The 16,466-nt window shown below is 35.9% G+C and overlaps 1 protein-coding gene across 1 annotated transcript; it reads left to right on the top strand.

Annotated features, from left to right (window-relative positions):
• Positions 1 to 158: 158 nt before the first annotated feature.
• On the top strand, positions 159 to 16,153 carry LAMTOR3 (late endosomal/lysosomal adaptor, MAPK and MTOR activator 3). The gene is made up of 7 exons (XM_010980623.3): positions 159 to 292; positions 618 to 663; positions 2,701 to 2,735; positions 10,658 to 10,716; positions 12,280 to 12,413; positions 13,541 to 13,604; positions 15,296 to 16,153. Exons 2-7 carry the CDS (start codon positions 655 to 657, stop codon positions 15,367 to 15,369), a joined length of 375 nt encoding a protein of 124 aa, XP_010978925.1. The 5' UTR covers positions 159 to 292; positions 618 to 654; the 3' UTR covers positions 15,370 to 16,153.
• Positions 16,154 to 16,466: the final 313 nt, after the last annotated feature.

Here is a 16,466-nt window from a genome sequence, read left to right on the forward strand (position 1 = left end):
AATCGTGATCCAACAGCCGGTGTCCTGACGTCCCGACTCCCGAACGTCCGGGTGTCCACGCAGGCGCAGGGAGCATCCCAGGTGGGACGTGCGGGCGCCACGCAGGGCTGCGCGCTCCGCTTCCGCAGCCCCTCCCCGGAAGTCTTGCGTCACAGGGAATCGCGGGCGTGGGAAGTGCTTCCTGGAGCACCGAGGAGGTCACAAATCATGTGACGGCAGCTTTTAGAGGAACTTGTCTCAGAAGCTGTCCCTGAAGTGACAGCTCAGAGAACCAGGCAGCCCAGAAACCCAGGTAACTGGAGCTATTCTGCCCGGTATTGAGGCCTGGACACGCAGGTGGCTCGCGCGGCGAGATGGAGGAGAGGACGCCCCCCCCCCCCCCACTTCGGGCCTAGGTCTTGGCGGGTAGAGGGTGGAGTGGGCTGAGGTTAGGCGTCTCGGTTACCCGTCTGGGTACCTAGGAACTCTGACTCCCTTCGGCCGCCCTGCCCCAGGCCCTAGAGCCGCGGGTCCTTGCCTCACCCTGATAAGAGCTGACGCCGATTATTAGGTTGGGGGTGGGGAGGGTGAGGGCGAGGACGTCTTGAAGGGAGAGTCACCAGGAGTTTCTCTTCCAGGCGTGGAGATTGAACCTGCTGGAGAAAGGGGTTCATCATGGCGGATGTGAGTTAATACTCCCACACCAGAGGAAGGAGAGGGTGGGGAGGTGGATGAGGCTGCTGGGCGGGGAGAGGTAGCGCTTCCCAAGTAGAAATTTGCTTAGTTTTAGCGCTCCACTCCAATTAATTGTTTTCTTTAGGATTTGGAGTGAGAACCTAACATGAATAATTTGTGGGGTCATGAGTTTCTGCCTGGAATGGGTTTGGAGGACACTAAGGTGCTTGAAGTTGAGAAAATTTTATTTTTCCCACTCTCCAATCCTGCAGACGTAAGAGGGGCACTGCTTATTTACCATTTCAATTTCTAAATGATGGTTTGCTCTCTGAATCTTTTTCCAGTAAGTGTTCATTGTGTCTCTCTAAATTTATAGTAGCAATTTGAGATGATTTATAACTAATGCCTCTTTGGCACAGCAGTACAATCAAAATTCTAAATTTGGGGAACTTAATTAGACTAATTACTAGAAACAGCAGGGAATTAATGCTACTACTAATGCTTAAGTTTGTTTATTCTTTACATGCTGTTATTTTGCTTACATACATGCTAGATAATGCTTTGAAACATTGAACATATACTCATGTCATTTTTACAACAACTTTTATGAGGGAGGCGCTATTATTATTATCCCTGTATTATAGATGAGGATGCTAAGGCACAAAAAGATCAAATGACTCGCCTCATATTTCACAGCTAGTAAGTTGTGGAGATACCAATCGAGGCCGACTGACTCCAGATCTTACCCGCTACACTAAATGACTAAATGGTCATTCAATGTCAATATGAATCTGATTTTTCTTTTTAGATTGCAAGATTATGTGTTTCAACATTTAGCAACTTTTTATGCCTCTATCGCTCCTTTTGGGGGCGTTTCTGTTGTATTTTTGAGGCCTAATTTTCCAGGCATAATCAAATCCCTAAATTCTGTTGAGCATCTCCCTTGAAAAGTTTGCTGTAATAAGGGCTGTGGGAGAAATGAAGATGACTAAGGTATAAGGTGTTTTCCATTGCCAAGGTTGAGAATCACTGCAATTATGGATTGAGAAAAGGAGAATAATATGATTACTGGAATTGTGTAGAAATGTATGAGATAGAAGTGGGAGCCCATCATACCAATTGGGAGGCTAGTGCAAGTCACAAATAATAAAATGAACCTAAACTGTAATATCATTTGAAAAGTAGAGGAGATTAGTTCAAAAACATTTGACTTCGTAAGTGATTTTTAAAATGACACATTTGAGGTTAGGGTTAAATATTACTTTGTTTCAAAGCTGAGTACATAGAAGGGTTGGTAGTGCCATGAGTGGAAACAAGACAAGATTGAGGAAATCTGGATTTTCAGATGAGAGATGATGAGTTTTTGGCATGTGTGTGTGAGATGAGAGCAGAGGGAAGCTGGTGGTGACAACATGAAATAAAGTGATCATTCAGGTTTGGAGAATAGTAGGGATTAGAGGGGCAGATCAACAGATACCTGATTTACTTATGTAGAGCTCATAATTGATGCCTGGATTGTCAATAAAATTCCCCAGACGAGGGAGTGTAATGAGACAAAATCGTCTTGTGTTTTTTTAGTCCTGTGTCCCTTGCTGAACACTTGACATGCATTGTCATTTGTCTTTAGTCCTGTGAAACTGAGTTTCAGAGAAGTTAGTCAATTTACCCAGAATCATTAAAGTGGTGTTAGGAAGTCTGTGGACATGGAAAGATGCTATGTATTATGTATTTATGTTTCCACTAGTGGATATGCTAATCACTTTATATGTGTCTTCTTAATAAACTTTAATGACAGTCTTATGATGTAAGTTCTATAATTATCCCTAGTCAACAAGTAATGAAACTGAGGCTTAGAGGAAAAGGCTAGTTCACTTGCTGCAAGTCACACAACTAGTAAAAGCATCAAAATCAGAAAGAGAAAGACAAAACACTAGTAAGAATGATTATGAATGAATACTTAATATACCTGAAATGTGGATAGGACAGTATCTAGAGAACCAGTACAAGGCATATTATTATAATACGATTTTTTATATTCTCTTTCAGGACCTAAAACGATTCCTGTATAAAAAATTACCAAGGTAAAAAGTCACTAATTTGTTATTAAATTCTGCTTAACACGTTAATTTTATGTTGTACTTTGTTTCTGTTTATCTTAGATTAATGTATGTACGTTATGCTACTATTGAGCACTTTCAGATACCTAACATAATCTTAGGTAGCACAAGTGATGTACTTTGAGTTTGCAGGTGAATAACATGAGCCCTAGAAAAGTTACATGACTTGTCTGAGGTTAAACAATTAGTGAATGCCGGAGGGCTAGAACCCAGATTTCTTGCCAAGTACTTCAGAGTTCTTTCCTAGCAGTTTACTGGATTATACTTTGAAGTAGTTCAAGTAATTTTAAGGGGAAAATAACCTAAGAACTTGCCTTTATTTTTAATACTGCTTTTAAGACCTTTTACTGAGTCTACATGACCCCAAAATGCTAGACTTAGCAGCTCATGCTTGGAAAATTCACAAGGCTTTCTTCTACCTGCACACAGTCCATTAGATGCATCATTTTATAAATTAGGTTCTTATGTTGACAGCGACTTCCTTCTAAATATTTTACTGATTCAAAGGACTTTGTCACTTTAGCTGAATTAAAATTCACATTAGTTTAATGTAAAGTGATACTTGAGAGTTAAGGACATGAAAGAGAGGAGTATGACTTGAGACACCCATTTTCACATTCCATAAGAACTGAATAACCTTTGAATTAATATAGCAGGATATGTAGTGAGGTCCTTTCTTTATTTCTTTTTTTATTTTTTATTCTGTAAATCTATTTGAAGTTAGAAAGGTTTTAGATGTCGGTTTCTGTGTATGGCAGGAAAAAAACCTCTTATTTGGATTTTTGCCTAAATTGGCTTATGTGGTTTGCCTTTAGGCTGTGCCTTTACTCTGATTACAGAGCAGTCAAAATTAATATTATCTTCTGGTTTTGATTTAATCTGTATTTTTCTTCTTACTCAGGAAGAAAACACTATTGAAGTGTTAATTGTTACTATTGATTTTATGTTAATGGAGTACTTAGATTCATTTTTACTGTCTTCCTCCTGGGTGTGGTAAGCTGTAACGCAAGCTGCCAGTTCTGTTCTCATCCTAACAGTGAGCAGTAGCAGCACTCTCAGCTTTGCACAGTAGTGCAAGACCATAAAAATGATCATTCAAACTGAAACTGTCCAAAGCAATTATAATAATCATTGGGAAAAATTGTATTTGTTTTGTGCCTTTAAAAAATGTTGCCAACACATTACAACTTCTCTTATTGTTGGTTATATTTAGGGGAATGGAAACAAATGCTATAACTAATATTTATTTAATACACTATCATTTAAAACATTAGAAACATTGAGAATTAGACTGTTTATTTCTTTGTAAAAAATGTATTAAAGTAGTTTGAACAGTGTCCACTTCTTTTCATGTCCCTTCAGATATTTGAAAGGTACATCCTTAAGATAAGGAACAGGCATTTTTGGTGTGCCTGGCAGATTGGCATGTTGCTTTTTAGGTTTGGAAGCCTAGCTTCCAGCATTTTGTCTTTCATACTTTCGGTGATGGGAAATATCCCTGAGAGTCCCTTGAATGTGAAGTTTCTTGCCAGAGTCACCTCCTGTGGGACATCTTTATCCTTTTCATCGCAACCACTTTTCTTATTTGTGTCAGTACCTTTGCCTTCATTAAGTTGTTCTGGCTGCACATCCAGTACACAGCACCCAGTGGCAGCCTTCCTCAGCTGCCGGTTTCTTCTAGAACTCCAGTTACTTTCTGTTTGAATTTCACTTCCAACATTATCACTTTTTATTTCTTTGCTGAGTTTCATCTTTATTGGCCATTCCCTATTTCAGAATCCCTCTTTTTTTCCTTGTCTCATGGTTTATCACTGGAAGAAAAGAAAGTAAAAAAAACCACATGCTTTGTTATCTTTGCATAAACTGAATAACAGATGCTCAGTGATCAGTCACTCTGAAAGAAGTGATGTGACTGGTTACTGATCACAATGTGCATTTGTTATTGATGAAGTTATTTACATACTGAATGGTGAACTGAAGAGTTAGTTAAGCTTGTACTTTATGCAGTTGTTCAGTTAATACACCACACTGAGACTTGACCCAAGCTATGTGGGTTGAGGGGTGGTATTATTTAACTAAACTTTGGTAACTGAAAGGTGTCTACAGTGGAACTATACGAAACAAGGGCTTTCTGTGCTTATCTGTATTTACCTTATTGGAGGCTTAGCATATTGAAACGTTGGTAAAATTGTTCTGGGGAGGGGGAGGGATACCACACTGGTGACAAAGTATAGAAACAGAAGCATAATTGATACATGTAAAAACAGTATTTGTAAAAACAATGAAAATCTTTCCATAATGGAAGGAAGGGGATTAGTACTTTTTTTTTTTCCTGTAATTACTAAGGCCAGTTTAATTCATTTTCATGATCATTTTTTGAAAGTAGGCTTAATACATCCAAGAGGTAAAAGAATGAATAAATCATAATATTGTGAACACTTATAAAGAAAAGTCATAAAATATACACTTTGATTTATTGCTAGATGTATATAAAGTTAAGGGATTGGGACACAAGCAGCCTGACTTCAGAATTGTGGGTCCATGCTTTTTCTTTTCTTAAGAATAACTTTTTAAAATTGAAATATAATTGATGTACAATGTGTAAGTTACAGGTGTACAATATAGTGACTTACAATTTTTAAAGGTTTTACTCCTTTTATAGTTATTATAAAATATAGTCTATAGTCCCTGCATTTTACAATATATCTTTGTAGCTTATTTTATACATAATAGTTTGTAGCTCTTAATCCCCTACCTCTGTCTTGTGGGTCCATGCTTTTGTTACTGCCATGACTTTGAAAAACACCAAGTCAGAGAACTGCATGTGAATGGAATGTGCTTTTGTTCATTTTTTAATTCTCTGTTAGAGTTCTTTAATTTGTATTTTAAAATCTAGTTGTGACCCAAAGCAGTTTCAAGCTTTAATAATCACAATTTTTTGTGTTTTAAAATAACCAAATGTTTCATCATTGTATGAGTAAAACTAAGTATGAGGTCCTTGATTACTAATGTAACATTTGCTTTTTGGAGATAAAAATGTTTGTTTTGGTAAGCCTAAGGTTTAGATTTCTACAGGATATTTCATAAAATTTAATTTATTCCTTCTAAAAGTGTAGTGTACCTATTAATACATCATAGTTCTTTTCAATTATTAGTAAAATGTATTCATGTTTTTCTTTGTTCACTCTGTGTAGAATTGGAAACACCTTTTTTATTTGTGACCTGATTTCTTTAAATGGGTCCTTTATGAGTCATTTTTCTCCTTTGTTGAACTTTTATCTCTGAATTTGAAATCCATTAAAAAGAAAATCCTTTTATTTCTTCCTGTTTTGGTGTTTTAATTGGCCTTTAAATTAGTTACCATGAAAATAAGAAAAAATGATGGTACAAGTATTTCTAAACATTTTTGTAGTACTCTTTACCTGTTTTTCAGTTGGCTTATTTTTTAAGTAGGCAATATATTGATAAAGCTCAAGATTCGAAAGTTAACTGAAGGACATAGAGTGAGAAGCTTTCTCTACCACCCTTACAGTGCCGTCTCCAAGGCACCCCATCGTTACCTTCAGAGATGGTTTATGCATCTACAAGCAAACGTATACTAGCACACATATTTGCACACATATGCATATATCTTAGTTCAGGCTGCTATAACAAAGTACCATAGGCTGGATTTCTTATAAACAACAGAAATTTATTTCTCACAGTTCTGGAGTCCAGAAGTCTGAGATCAGGGTGCCAGCATGGTCGGGTTATTGTGAGGACCCTCTTCCCAGGTTGCAGATTACTGACCTCTCAAATCCTCACACAGTGGAAAGAGGGCTAGCTCTCTGGCCTCTGATAAAGCTGCTAATCCCATTCTTGAGGGCTTCACCCTGATAACCTAGTTGCCTCCCAAAGACCCCACCTTCAAATAACAGCACCCTGGGATTAGGGTTTCAACATATGAATTCTGTGGGTGATGGCAAACGTTCAGTCCATTGCAACATGTAAACTCACATGTCTACACGTTATTTTGTAAGTTGTTTCTTACATACACTATTCAAAATGTGTATTTTTTCACTTAACAGTGTAACTTTGAGGGCAGTCCCTCTCAGTACATGAAAAGCTCTTAGTGGTTGCAGAATATTCCATTGTATATGTGTGTCATAACTTATTTATTTTGTCCTTATTGATAGTTAGGTTTCCAATTTTTTCCAACTTCAAGCAGTGTTGCTACTGATAGCTGCACAAAGTTATTTGCATATGTACGAGTATGTTGGATATTTTCATATAGCCTCGTTTTTAACTTTGAAATATATATTTGTTTTTATGTATTGATTTTATAGTATATGTTTTAATCTATAGTTTCAAGATTGAATAATAGAAAATAATGCCAGTAAATATTTATACACAATTTTTTCATCATTCTTCTTTTAAATATGAGGGAAATAAATGGTTTTGTTTGTAACATTTTCTACTTGAATTTTAAGCACACTTCTCTGGCTTTAAAATTTTTGACAATGGGATATTTTAAAAATTTAATTTCAGTATCTGCACATTAAATTAGTATTGAAATTCCTCATTCCTAAATTGAAAAATTAAGGTTAACACACTAAGGAGTGGATAATTCTAATATATAATAGGACATTAAACATATTTCTGAGTTGCAGTCTACCTATATTATAAGATACAGGCATACCTCAGAGATACTGTGGGTTTGGTTCCAAACCACCACAATAAAGCAAATATTGTAATAAAGTTAGTCACAAATTTTTCTGGTGTCCCAGTGCACATAGAAGTTATGTTTATACTACACTGTAGTCTGTTATGTGTGTGGTAGTATTTTTACTAAAAAACAAAACAAAACAAAACAGTGTACATAACTTAAATAAAAAATATCCTGTTGCTAAAAAACCACTAACCATCATCTGAGCCTTCAGCAAGTCATAATGTTTGTGCTGGTGGAGGGTCTTGCCTTGATATTGATGGCTACTGACTGATCTGGGTGGTAGTTGCTGAAGGTTTGAGTGGCTGTGACAGTTTCTTAAAATAAGACAACAATGAGGCTTACCACATTAATTGACTCTTCTTTCACACTTTCTTTGAAGCATGCAGTACTGTTTGACAGCATTTTACCCACAGTAGAACTTCTTTCAAAATTGGAGTCAGTCTTCTCGTACCCTGCCACTGCTTTATCAGCTAAGTTTTTTCAAATTCTTTGCTGTCATTTCAGCAATCTTTACAGTATCTTCACCAGGAGTAGATGCCATCTCAGGAAACCACTTTCTTTGCTCATCCATAAAAAGCAGCTGCTCATCCATTAAAATTTTATCACGAGATTGCAGCAGTTCAGTCACATCTTCAGGCTCCACTTCTCTTGCTGTTTCACAATGTCTGACTTAACTTCTTCCCCTAAAGTCTGCAACCCCTCAGAGTCCTCCATTAGGATTGGAATCAGCTTCTTCCAAACTCCTGTGAATGTTGATATTTTGATATCTTCCCAAGAATCGTGAATGTTCTTAATTGCATCTAAAATGGTGAATCCTTTCCAGGAGGTTTTCAATTTACTTTGCCTGAATCTATCAGAGGAATCACTGTCTATGGCAGCTATATAGCCTTATGGATTGTATTTCTTAATTAGTAAGACTCAAAAGTCGAAAGTACTCCATGATCCATGGGCTGCAGAATGGATGTTGTGTTAGCATGAAAACAAAGTGACTCTTATTGTACGTCTCCATCAGTGCTTGGGTGACCAGGTGCATTGTCAATGAGCAGTCATATTTTGAAAGGAATCTTTTTTTCTGAGCGGTAGATCTCAACAGTGTGGTAACATACTCAGTAAACCATTTTGTGAACAGATGTGCTGTCATCCAGGCTTTGCTGTTCCATTTATAGAGCACAAGCAGATTAGATGCAGCTTAATTCCTAAGGGCCCTAGGATTTTCAGAATGGTAAATCAATATTGGCTTCAACTTAAAGTCACCAGGTGCATTAGCCCCTAACAAGAGAGTCAGCCTGTCTTGTGAAGCTTTGAAGCCAAGCATTGACTTCTCCTCTCTAGCTATGAAAGTCCTAGAGGTATCTTCTTCCAATAAAAGGCTGTTTCATCTACATTGAAAGTCTGTTGTTAGTGCAGCCACCTGCATTAGTTATGTTAATTAGATCTTTTGGATAAGCTCCTGCAGCCTCTACATCTACTTGCTGCTTCCTCTTGTACTTTTATATTACGGAGATGCCTTCTTTCCTTAAACCTCATGGGTCAACCTCTGCTGGTTTCAGATTTTTCTTCTGCAGGTCCCTCACCTCTCTCAGCCTTCATAGGATTGAACAGAGTTAGGGCCTTGCTCTGGATTAGGCTTTAACTCCAGGGAACGTTGTGGCTGGCTTGATCTTCTAACCAGACCGCTACAACTTTCTGCATAGCAGCAATAAGGCTGTTTTGCTTTCTGATCATTCCTGTATTCACTGGAGGAGCAGTTTTTTGTTTTTTGGTTTTTTTTTAAGAACTTTAAATTTCACAGCTTGACTGGCATAGGAGGCCTAGCTTTTGGCCTGTCTCAGCTTTTAAGATGCTTCCTCACTGAGCTTAATCATTTCTAGCTCTTGACTTAGAATGAGAGATGTGCGACTCTTCTTTCACTTGAAAATTTAGAGGCCACTGTGGGGTTACTAACTGGCCTAATTTCAGTCTTATTGGGTCTCAGGGAATAGGAAGGCATGAGGAGAGGGAGATGAGAGAATTGCCAGTCACTGGAGTCGTCAGCACACACAGCTTTATCAGTTAAGTTCACCATCCTGTGTGGGCACAGTTTGTGGCACCCTGAAATAATTAACAATAGTAACATCAGAGACCACGTATCACAGGTCACCATAGCAAATATGGTAGTAGTGAAACAGTTTGAAATATGGCGAGAATTACCAAAATGTGACACAGAGGCAGGAAGTGAGCGAATGCTGTTGGAAAAGTGCCCATAGACTTGCTCCACGCAGGGTTGTAAAAAGCTCAGTAAAATGAAGCACAGTAAAATGAGGGATGCCTGTAGTTAATAAGCCATAGGTTTTGTGTAAATTATGAAAATTTGAGAATGTTTCTCCATTATAACATTTAACATTTTTTGTACTCTAGGGATTCTCGCTAATAATTTAGTATTTAAACTGCAGTGATAAATTGTGTCATTACCAGTGTACACAAATGACAACACTGATGTTAACAGTTTTGAATGTTAACTGTAAAAACCAGCCTCTATTTTACATGCATTATTTTATTAAATTTCACAGTAGCCAAGTAAGTACAATTATCCTCATTTTCATATTGTTGACTAAGACTTGGAGAGGCTTTGTAACTGACACAAGGTAGCATAAATAGTACGTGCCAGAGCTTGGACTGGCACCCAGGATTTTCTGACTTCAGAGCTGAAGTCTTGACTGTTCTGCTTACTTCGTGTGTAGGCAGGGCTGAAAGGATTGCTGCATGACCTCCATTCTTTCTGCCCTGTTCCCTCAGCCTGCATCCATCTTTCTGCCCCTCTCTTCTTGGCACCATAGCATCTGAGCTGAGATAATCACTTCCTCAGGCAAGCCTTCCCCGACCCTGTCTAAACAGCCCCCCCTTTTATTAGGCCCTCATATCCCCTCATGGCTCTTAATGGCATTTCCCACAGATGTGGTTTGTGTGAGGTTATTTGACTGATAACTGCTCCCCTTTTAGATTGTAAGTTTTGTGAAGACAGCAGCTGTGTCTGTTTTTGCTTGTTATGGTAGAAGAATTTTGGCAAACCCACTATAGGAGCTTATATCAGTAATAGAGTTCTCTTGATTTTTCAGAAATATGCATGAAAATTACCATTATGACTTTGAGGTACATGTTTTGAGAAAATGTTTTATAATATTTTAACCTTTTTTTCTAGTGTTGAAGGGCTCCACGCTATTGTTGTGTCAGATAGAGATGGTGTGCCTGTCATTAAAGGTAAAACGGAGCAGTTACCTGCCAGTGTCATGTTTGCTTTTGAGTGAAAATGTATTTATATCTGAGTAGAATAGAAGGCAACCATAGACAACCCATTTCAGTACATTCAGGAGATGTTCTTAGTTTGGGAGGAAATTTTGCTATAAGTTGAAGGCTGGGTTGGAATCTTAAATAACTTATGTATCAAATGTATCATGATATCGTCCGGAGTTTAAGTATGGGTTTATCATAGGCCCTGTTTCCCATTAAAAACATTTTATGAACATTGTAAAATGACTATAACTCAATAAAAAAAATGTTAAAAACAAAAAGCATTTTATGGTATAAGGTAAACTATTAGTAAATCTAAGTGATGAGAGTGAGCATATATGCAGCTAGATATTATACACACAGACTCCGCCTAATATATATATATATATATATATGTAATTATCAACATTACTAATAGTTTTAGGATTTTAGGATAAGCATTCATACATTTGAATCAACATAAGTTTATTGTGTTGTTTGCTCTTTCCTGATTTTCTGCTTCCTTATTGGAAATAAGGTTTTTTTTAAACTTTTAACTTCACAATGCTTTAGTTAACCTGAATCTAACAAGAATTTTTGCCTAAAAAATTTCTTGTTAACCTTTAAAAAAAAAAAGGTTTCTACCTGAGTTTTAGCTTTTTATTTAAAGCATATATGCTGTCACAGAAAGATTATATAATGTTCTGCATATTTTATTTGCAATTTATTTTCCACCTGGGGTTACCATATATGTCAGATAATTTCAGATTTCAGAATTGAAAGAAAGTTTAGAAGTCACCTAATTTAGTTCTTTCATTTTGTAAATGAAAATGATCAAGTGCAAAGAGTGCATTTTCAGTCCAGAGTTGCATATGAGTCAGTGACAAAATAATTATAGAACCTGTTATCTCCTGATGTGTGGTCCAATGGGCTCTCTAATCCAACATAAAACGTAGGTGGCCATGGACAGGTCACTCACCTTTTCTCAGTTCTGTAACGAGGACTTGGAACAAAATAATCTCCGAGATTTTCCAGCTGTAATGTTCTTTCTGGGGATCTGTATTAAAGCCTTAAGCTCTGCACTTATTGGTACAATTAACTCCACTTAGAGCTTTTAGTGAGTGAAAGAAACTTAAAACAGATATTTCTGTGGATTTTAGAAGAGCAAAAAGGTTTTTGAAGCTCTTTTTGTTATTCTAGCTTTGCTCTCAGTTAACCAAAATATATTCAGTTTATTAATTGTACTGATAATCATAATCTGTGTTCTAAGAGAGATATTAAGAAAATAGAAACATTTAGTATTCTTTTGAAAATTAAAAAGAAAATAATGAGAATCAGCATTTCTTCCCTTAGTTATGATCACCCGATTTCTGATTGAGTGGTTTTTCCCACCTAACTTGATGAGACCCAATTAGTAATACGATTTTCAGTATTGTTAAGCATAACCCTTGTGCTCGATTTTTTTTTTACAGATTTATGTTTTTTTTTAAAGTGCTGTAAACATTTTCCCTACCAAGTCTGCATAATTTTTACTTGAATCACTTGTATTTACAGTGGCCAATGATAATGCCCCAGAGCATGCTTTGAGACCTGGTTTCTTGTCCACTTTTGCCCTGGCAACAGACCAAGGGAGCAAACTTGGACTTTCAAAAAATAAAAGTATCATCTGTTACTATAACACATACCAGGTAAGTTCATAATCACCGAGTGGTTCACTGATGATTTCAGCTATCATTGTTATGTCTTCTGTATAAAAGAGCTTATTTTGTAATTCTAAATTTTAGTGTTCCAAGTGGTGGAATTTTTAAATCTTAGCCTTCAAATTGGTTGTTAACCTATAGTAATTTTTTTTTCACATTTTACATCAAGAATCAATTAATATGGACAATTAGATAAAGAGATGTAATAGTAAAGTGTTATCCTAAAAAGGTTAAGTCAGGTCACTGTTACCTCCAGTAGATGGTGCCCTTAGCTTAACAACTGATTTCTTAACTGACACACGTTTTTAATTGTTGTTGTGGCATACAGACTTTCTCTTGAAAGTCAAATGGTAAGTTATTCAACTTTGTTATTGCTACTAATTCCTTCAGTTGGCCTTAAATATACATATAAAGTAAGTGAGGTTATTATTTGTGAGAAAGAAATTAGTTGCTACATATCTCTTGATCTAGCTGGATATTCTTCTTTAAAATGAATGAGTAGCTTCTGCTTTAGAGCAATGTTTCCCAGAGTATAAGTTATGTACTACTGATGATGCATAAGGGACATTTTTTATTTTAAAAGTTATATATTTTATGCATGTTAGGCAAAAGATAATCAGCCCACCTGACCTTTCATTTAACCAATAAAGGTTAGGTTGAAGCTAAGTTTTAGAAAGATGGTTGATTCAAAGTTAATTTAAATTTAAATTAATTTAAATTGTAGTGGTACACAGGAGGCAAAAAAGCATGACATTATAACCCCGTGAATAACTGAGAAGTACTGCCTTTAGCTATTTAATTATCAAATATTTATTGAGCCCCTATTATGTAATTGACACTCTGCAGGGCTTTAGAAGATAGAAAGATGAAGACTCAGCCCTACCTTAAAAACTTTCCAGGCTAAGTGTATTAATGTCTCTAAGAGATAATCAAAAGTCTGTTTTATGGAAAAACTTATTTTCAGGTCTTTTATGTTTCATGGTGTAATATACCATGTGAGACTAGTATCTTACACATCGACCATTTAAAGTTTTTTGAAAGATCAGGACATTTCATTTGAATTATCCTATTTCCTATGTAACATAACATAATAAGAGATCTTATTCTCTTTTTAGGTGGTTCAGTTCAATCGTTTACCTTTGGTGGTGAGTTTCATTGCCAGCAGCAATGCCAATACAGGTGTGTTTCAATTACCTTAAATATAATTTTTAATTCTTTAAAATGCCACATCTGAATAGTCTGATATGATAGGAATGGCAGGTTTAGAGTAAGAAAACCTGAACTCGTGGCCCAGCTCTGCCATCTATTCCTTGATCTCTGGAAGTGTAACTTCCCTGAATTCTGTTTTCCATATCTGCGTGATGGAGCTAATATCTGCTTTCTCCATCTTATGGGATTATTTTTTAGTTCAAATGAGACAGTGTATAGGTCAGTGATTGTTTAAGGTAGAAAGGAAATTAAATTATCTTCATTTCTTGAATGCGATATCTTTGTAACATTATAGCAGTTTAAGAAAACAAAAAGAGAATAGAAAAGATAACCAAGCAAAACACATAAAAATAATCAAGGATGAGTTCAATCACGTATAGACTAGAATTTTTAAAATCTTGAACTGTAGTGGGCAAGATGAATCTGATTGAGAATTTAAAGATGAGTAGGATAAACATATTTGTATTTTTGAGAGTTGAGGAATTTGAGGACACCAGGAAGCTGTACTTTCTAAGGAGGATAGTAGGATCTCACCATACCCAGTAACCTTCACTGCTTATTTATGTGTAAAATAATGACAGTATTCAATTGAATTGTAGTTTGTTTTGTTTTGAACTCTCTTTTGGTTAAAGTGGAATTTTTTAAGATTTGTCTCCTTCAGATTTAACTGCTGTTCAGAACTGTCGTACATTGCTCTTCTGTTTTTTGATTTCCAAAGCCAGTTCTATTTCTAGGTGTGTCACTGAAGCCTATCTTTAGATCCTCATCTTTAAAATGAGAGGTTTAGATTTGATGGTCTGCTAGGTCTCTTCCATTTCTAAATGTTTTGAAGCTGTAAAATACTATATATGAAAACATTTTGTAAATTGCATAGGATAGTGATGTCAAAATTTTAAGTATATTAAACCTCAATTGTGATCAAACACTATCACATTATAAAATCATCAGCTGTTACAAATTATGATAATGTGCAGAGTTATATGTCTGTTACTTAGAACAGTTCCTTGAGAACCCCAGCTGCTTTTAATGCTCTGTGAGATGGTGGAAGATCTTTGAGCATAGAACAAGCAGTATTTAAGATATCTAGCTTTCTACTCTGGTAAACTAAGGAGAAGCTAGATATGCAAATTTCCAGACTAGTTTGTGTCTTTTCAAACGTGGAAGTGTATGTTTTATACTCATACCAAGTGTCTTTAATTTTTTTTTCTTTTGAAATACCCTTATGCCTTAGCTTTATTTAATTTATATAATAAATACCTGATTATTTCTTTACTATCTACCTATCTTTTGATAAAGTTGATTAAAATTGGCTCAGGAAAAAAGTGTACCTTTTTTAGTAAAAATCGTGTATATTATTCCTGAATTAGATTTTAAATAATAAGGTGTAAATTAACATCTTCCTTTCAAAACTAGCAAAATTATAGCATATATATAATTCATTTTATATCTTCTAATACATATAAATATTTTCATTTATTTACTTTAGTAATAGATGATGAAAATAAACTTCATAATGAATACAGATTTTTTTGGTTACTTTATTTAGAATTACAATATTTTCTTTTAGTTATGGAGAAAAAACTATGTCTCATCCACTTTTCAGTAACTAATTTTGATAAGCATTTTTCTAATATTCAAAATTTTTTATCTCTTTGTTTTAGGACTAATTGTCAGCCTAGAAAAGGAACTCGCTCCATTATTTGAAGAATTGAGACAAGTTGTGGAAGTTTCTTAATCTGGCAGTGGTTTCAATGTGTATCTTATCTTCATTACAACAGACACAGTATCAATCCAGCAATCTTTACACCACAACAATACCTGCGTCCATGTACTCGAGAAAGGGCCCCCTTTGCCAGCTTACACTGAAGACAGAGCCTATAGATAGACTTTATGGACAGATTGATTGTTATCTTTTCTTGTGTAGAGTCTTTTCTTAGTGAGATTGGGGGATACCACAGAAACGGTTCAGTCTATCCCAGCTCCCATGGAGTTAGTCCAGTCACCAAATATGCATGAGAGTCTATTCGGTGGGTCAGAATCAAAATGGTACTTTGATCCACTTGAGCCGTGAGGTGCTCCCTGTTGTACAGTACGCCAGGCCTGCAGAGTGCAGCAGACTTTTTATTGTGAATAATGAGTACATATTTTTCTTCATATTGTTTTCTCTGCATTGAGTGTGAGGAAGATAAAATGGCTTAGTAAAAGTAATAAAACCAGTACAATCACTAACTTTCCTTTGTGTATATTATTTTGCAGTATAGGCGAGCAGTACTGATTGATTCGATTCTTCTCAGAGGGTGCTGCTCTTTAATGGAAATGAAGATGATAGCTAATGGTTTTTTCTTCCACTCCGCTTTCTATAACCAATCAGTTTTTTTTTAATGTTTGTGTGTTCTTTATAAAATTTAGATATGATTCATTATTGAATTCTGTTTCCAATATTGGTATGTATGTAAACATGATAGTATAGCCATTTTTTTCATACATGAGTATAAATAAAATAGTATTTTTTAAAAGTACAGTTTGAGCACTGTATAGGTTTTTTCCCCCAGACCGGTTTCAAAAGTTTAAAGACTATAATTAACTTAATTCACTCTTTCAACCACATGAGTAAGTAGTGAATGTTTCTTGTCTGGTTTGGAGACCGTTTTACCTAGCATAAACTGTCAGTTGGAAAATAAGTCTTGTCCACGAGCCTAATTTAATCTCTGTGAAATTGGTATTGCAGTTTAGCATGTGCTTATTTTCAAGAATGTAGTCCATCTTTCATGGTTAATTTCTTTCGAGGTTCTTTGACAATCAGAGTTTGCCAGTGGTACCTGGCATAGAGCA

This window comes from Camelus dromedarius, chromosome 1 (genome assembly GCF_036321535.1).
Source record: "Camelus dromedarius isolate mCamDro1 chromosome 1, mCamDro1.pat, whole genome shotgun sequence".
In the NCBI taxonomy this organism is placed as follows: Eukaryota; Metazoa; Chordata; class Mammalia; order Artiodactyla; family Camelidae; genus Camelus; species Camelus dromedarius.